The 6,057-nt window shown below is 33.2% G+C and overlaps 1 protein-coding gene across 2 annotated transcripts in view; it reads left to right on the forward strand.

Annotated features, from left to right (window-relative positions):
* Positions 1 to 1,347: 1,347 nt before the first annotated feature.
* Positions 1,348 to 6,057, forward strand: part of LOC108691887 (serine/threonine-protein phosphatase 6 regulatory ankyrin repeat subunit A) — a 19,019-nt gene continuing 14,309 nt past the window's right edge. For both annotated transcript variants that reach the window (XM_018199822.1, XM_018199823.1), the window contains exons 1-4: positions 1,348 to 1,721; positions 2,422 to 2,523; positions 4,318 to 4,419; positions 4,775 to 4,891. In XM_018199822.1, coding sequence (XP_018055311.1) covers positions 1,392 to 1,721; positions 2,422 to 2,523; positions 4,318 to 4,419; positions 4,775 to 4,891 — 651 coding nt within the window. In that variant the 5' untranslated portion in view covers positions 1,348 to 1,391. The remainder of the gene's footprint in view (positions 1,722 to 2,421; positions 2,524 to 4,317; positions 4,420 to 4,774; positions 4,892 to 6,057) is intronic.

Below are 6,057 nucleotides of genomic sequence, written 5' to 3' on the forward strand. Positions count from 1 at the left end.
GCAGCCATAACAGCCCCTCCGCGACTTTCACCCTTCCTCGACCTGAACCACTACCTCCCGCTTGATTTCCTTACCTGCTAGTAGCGACGACCAGCACAGCCTATCACGAATTTGTGCTTGTGTGCGCGAAATGTAATCCATGCAGGTCAAAGATAAAGGAGTATTGGTGCAACGTTGCCCTAACGAACCATGAGAACGAGTCGGCGATTGGTCGATCCTACCAAGCGAGCGAGGCCTAAAGGGAAACAACCCTCTCGCCTCTTCTAAACTCACTCTGGGTTACATACCGTCTTCAGAATCGCCAGGCTGATCGTGCAGTTAACACTTATTTGGTGCTGTTAACATTTTCATTCTATACAACTGACTAAATAGTAAAATAATTAGTGCGTCTACTGCAGGGACTTTTCGCTTGTGTTAAGATAATATTCTCATACAAAACGCGAAGTTTAACGAAAGTCACTGAAAGAGTCGTTACGATTAAGTTTTAATTTTCTTCTTGCGATGTTTGCGCTTATGTTTGCATAGAGATCCTAGTCAACATCAACTAAAAATGACATTAATGTTATAATTTTTTAACAATACAAATATAATAACAAATGTAATAACACATGAGATTACGTAACAGTTACATTGTTGAGTGCGAAATTGTAACATTACTTTTAATTAATGTTGACTGGAGATATTTTAGGAATTAATAAATTCTAAAGCGCATAATTGCGAATATTTATCGAATTTTCAGTGATATAATTACTTGCAATTTTGTACAAATATTAAATTCGCGAGAAGATTATGCTTTAAATGTAACAACCATTTTTAGTGACTTTCCGCATAACAGGAAATTATAACATTGTGTCATTAGTTTGTGTTCCGCGGGCTCCATTAAGCCGTGATAAGATTAGAGATTAAAATTGAGATTGAATTGAAATTTAACCAATTAGAAGAAAGAAAATTAATCTCAAGTTTAATGAACTTTTGATTAGTTAAGCCTTTTGATTGATTAAATTCCAATCTTTAGTTTGATCACTACTTTAACCTACTTTGCGTTTCCTATGAAAGTATCGCTTTAAATGGCTTAAATGCTTCAGATGTATCAATCCAATAATACATTTGAAGGATATATTTTTCGCCTTTATTATAAATTTCAATTCTATGCAAAATTGTTTTTTTTTCCATAAAGTTTTCTCACTTCTCGGTAGCTCTCAAAATCGCTCAAAATCACTTAAATGTGAGCATCTTCTATTCTGCCAAGTATATATCACAAATGGAAAGGTATATCTGCCCGATGGCCGTATAATTTCTCGCTATGCTATATACCCTCAATTGTGTGCAATTTTGAACAAGAGTGAGTCACTCAAACGAATCATGCTACGCGAAGGGATACGTAGCATAGCATGAGCAGTAATAACAAGAAGCCATCAGGAGGCAAGGACGACAAGAAGAATCCTTCCAGTAAAGAGGACAGCCCGTCGGGCGGTAAGGACGATGGTGGTTCAGCCTCAACGGGAAGCAATGGCGGTGCCACTGCAGGAGAACCGTCGCAGCCCGGAAGTAAGCCCAGCTCCGCCGGAGCGACCGCCAGAGAAGGGGCCCAAAGACTTTTGGGCCTGGCGGCACGCGGAGAATGGGCCCCTGTGGACCAACTGCTCAAAACTCTGGAGAAGACGGTGCAGAGCGCAGGAGAAGATGGCTTCATCGTGCCGCTCGCCGGTGTTTTGGATACGGTTAGTTTCCTCCATATTACATCAAAAATATCAAAAAAGTTAATAAGAGAATTAAGGATTACACAGAGAATTAAGGATTACAAAATTAAGTATTTTTTAACAAATGAAAAATTAAATTTTTTTTGTATTATATTGGAAAGTAATAAAACAAAGAAAGTAAACAGCAAGTTTAGCGATTTAAAGACTGGATCAAAAATTATTTTACAATATAATTAATAGACATGTTTTTTAAAAAATAATTGAGATATGAAATGAAAAAAATTTCATTTAATTGAACAGTTCATTAAACAGTGACTACGGTTGAATTAAATAAAATTTGTTAAATTAATTAAATCTGCAAACAATTAAATGTGTTTAGTTAGTTGAACAAATTTCTTTTTTTCAATGTGTGTATACAATTATTATTTTCATATGAAAATTAGTAATAAATTTCCAATTCAATAGACTGCTCAGAGCGTGAAGATATATTTCTGATAAGATATTTCTGATAAGAGATATTTCTAATACTACTAAGATATATCTTTTTTTGGTACAAAAGAGATCAATTAGATTTAGAAATAATTAATTATTTTTAGAAATAATTGCGAAAGTAATGTTTCCATGTATAAAATACATCCTTGTGCCGCTGATTATGAACAGTTATGAAAAAATCACATATAACAAATATATTTTCTTAGACAAAGATTTTTTTTATTTGTAGACGACGGGGATGACGCCGTTAATGTACGCAGTGAAGGATAATCGCAGCGCGCTGCTCGATCGGATGATCGAGCTCGGATCCGACGTAGGCGCCAGAAACAATGCAAGTATTATACGATAAATGAGACAAATTATTTGATAAATCAAGAAACTTGTCCATCTTCAATAAAATTCAAGAAAACATAAATTACTTTGTAAAACATAAATTACTCATGAGAATAATATTTGGGCGAATGATTGTTTTTTGAGATATTCCATTTAAAATCAAGGTAAAAACATTTGATTCATCGTTCTTTGATTCATTACCGTCGCGATAAGTTCTCATGCTGAGGTTACGTGGCACTGGCACGTAATAACATCCGCAAAGGTGACGCGTGCTACGAAACGTGTACAGCTAATGATCAGATCGCGATTTGTGCTAACAATAAGTCGAGTCACTATAAGGTAGAGAAAGATTGCGTGAAGGAGAGACAAGGTCAAGGGGCTTATGCTTACTGATCGACTGGACAAAGACAGGCATGTGTAAATGGATAAGTAGGCCGCCGAGTCAGCTAACTATCAGCCATAATGAACAAAAATTCCGATCCTAAAAATAGATAAAAATTTAATCGTTAAATCTTAAAAGTTGTCCGTCAATGGCTCCTATGCAACGGCATTTTACATTTGACATCTCGGGCAGGGGTTCAATTATGTAGCGCACTCGGTGTAACTTTCTGAAAGTCATTAAGAACGCCACCGCAAGAACTCTATAGTAAAATTTATTGATTTCAAATGTCCTTACGAAGAAAGGAAAAGGAAAAGAATGTCGCGTTATTTAAAATCTTCGATGTAGGTGGTCTTATGACCACACAGTGGTGTAACATCTTATGACTACAAGAATGATTTTTCTTCTAAAAATTTAGCTTTCAGACAATCTGAAGATAATATTGTAGAATCAATCAAATAATTATATAAGTTTAAACAAGTTGTTAAAATATCAAAATTTTTTGCAGCAGCTTTCATCATATTTGAGACACAATTATTTTGATAATCCAATCAAATTGTTTTTAGACCTGTATCTGGCTAAATGTTTAAATATTCCAGTAAAATCATTCTTTCCATGTAGTTGTACACATTACAATCTTTGTTTTATCTGATTTTAATTAAGTAATTTAAATAACCGACCATAATTCTTTTCTTTTTTCCATTCTACTCTTATTTGATTTAATGAATGATTTATTAATAGGAGAAGTAATTCTTATCAACGAGAAATGTGTGTAATGATTTAAAGAAATTACGCAGAAAATTTATGGATTATTTCCGTGTCTTGATACATCATTAAATTTTATTCATTTCTATATTGATTATATTTATTTCTATTTGATTATACATGATGATACATGATGATTAATATATTATAAATAAAATTTAATGAATTTCAAAATCGTTTGCGGAGGTAACCCATCAAATTGCATAACTTCTCTGATAAAAATACATAAAGCTTTAAAAATATTATTAGATATTATACATGTAATTAAAATTATTATTACATTAGTGCGCGAAGAGCTTGTGTTTTCTACGATTCATATTACTCCTTTTGTGTTATGAGTGATGTGCCGTTAACTATGTTAGCATCACTTTGCAAACACGTGCAAGGCGTTGCATATTCGCTACTATCGATCTACCACTCCCACAATGATTCCAATATAATTTTCAAATAGCACGCTGATATACCGTGATCAGAAACTCGAAACTTGAAACATCATAAGGATTCATCCGACAGGTGCGGCAGGGCAAAACTCATAACTTCATTACTGTTGTACTTATTTCCATAATGTTAGTCTCATATGTTGATTACTGCTAATTCATTGCCTTCCAAATATTATTGATATGCATATTATTGACATATTTTCTATAGGATAATTACAATGCTCTTCATATCGCTGCTATGTATTCGAGAGAAGATGTCGTTAAATTATTGCTGTCCAAGAGAGGTGTTGATCCTTATGCCACAGGAGGGGTACGGATAAATAATTTTGTAAAAAAACATTGTAGTGATTTTAGAATAAAAATAATAATTGTAAAATTTAAAACTATACTTTGAAATGATATTCTTTAGAAAAGAGTTTACTTTGAATTATTTCAAACGATTTAATCTGCTTAGTCATAGACTAAGTTCTCCGACTAATTAGATTTCAGTTTAGATGTTTTTAGAATTTTAATTTAAATCTTTTGGCTATTTTACTTGATTTCTACGATTTTTAAATAACAAGCTAATTATGGATTCGAGCGTTAGAATGGACTAAACTTTCTATTTAAATTATCTTATTTAATAAACATCCGCTTCTTGAAATATATTCATGTATTATTCGTAGCCAAGACAACAAACGGCAGTTCATCTGGTAGCATCAAGACAAACGGGCACCGCTACGTCGATCCTACGAGCTCTTTTGGGTTCTGCTGGACGTGACATCAGGCTAAAGGTCGACGGAGTAAGTAGCAATCCCGAAATAATTTTACAAAACTGCATAAAGGGCAAATGAAAACTTAATTAAATGCATAAGTTTGAGGGATCCAATATTGTCAATCGAGTCGATCTTTTCAATATAACGAGTTAATAGTATCACCATAAGGAGATTCATGTCGGCCCCCGAAACTTCAAATTAGATAAAGATTTTTCTGTAATAACCGCGGCGTGATGCTCCCATTTCGCGTCCGCGTTTCTCGCGTGACAGGTGCCGCGCGCCGAGAGATCGCTACCTGGTACCGAACGACGCCATAACTCTTCTCTAGTTCGCTTTTTCCTCCCTGTCTCCCTTGCCCTTTGTCATACAATCCCGTCGCAATAGTACGACGCTACATTGGGGAGGAATCCGGCCTCGTCGTCAGTATGGAAAAAAACAACAAGGATTTATGTTATATCGAGTATCGAACCGATGCATATTTAGACATTTGACATAAGCACGAAAAACTCTCGTGTCATGTGTTACGATAATACTTGTCGAAATACTTCTTTGTACAAAATATTAATCCTTAATATACACGATTGAAGCATTTGTATACTATTTCTTTTCTTTAAAATATTAGGAACATCCGGCTAAATAACTCTTTCTATACTTTTTTAAATGTACAATTTTATAAATATAATATTTTAAAGATGTTAATGTTTACGTAAAAATCACTTAATGATTTTTGCATATTTATAAAAGTAATAAAAATCAATCCATAATGCAAACGATCTAGCTATTGTAATAAAAGGAATGGAAAATCGTCGCGTGCATTACCTAAGGATTAGTAAGAATAAAGAAAATTAATGGCAATGAATGTATGAGTATTACAACTACTCACTAAACAGAAAATTATATTAATTTAATGTGACGTTGGCTTTACAAGATAAGAATCAAATCATATTGTTACTTAATATTGAAACATCGAATGAACCAAAAAGATTAAAAATGTAAAAATATGTTTTTTTCTGAATTAATTAATCAATTTTAATTTTAATCAATTTTACGATTTTATCTTTTTCCCAAAGATTATAATTTAAAAAGACAATAGTGTACACAGTCGGAAAGAATATAATTAATTTATTATTTTTTATTTATATCTATTTGAAAATAAATATATTTCTAATTTTCTTAATTGACTCGTATCATTG

Source organism: Atta colombica, unplaced genomic scaffold (genome assembly GCF_001594045.1).
Source record: "Atta colombica isolate Treedump-2 unplaced genomic scaffold, Acol1.0 scaffold55, whole genome shotgun sequence".
Lineage (NCBI taxonomy): Eukaryota > Metazoa > Arthropoda > Insecta > Hymenoptera > Formicidae > Atta > Atta colombica.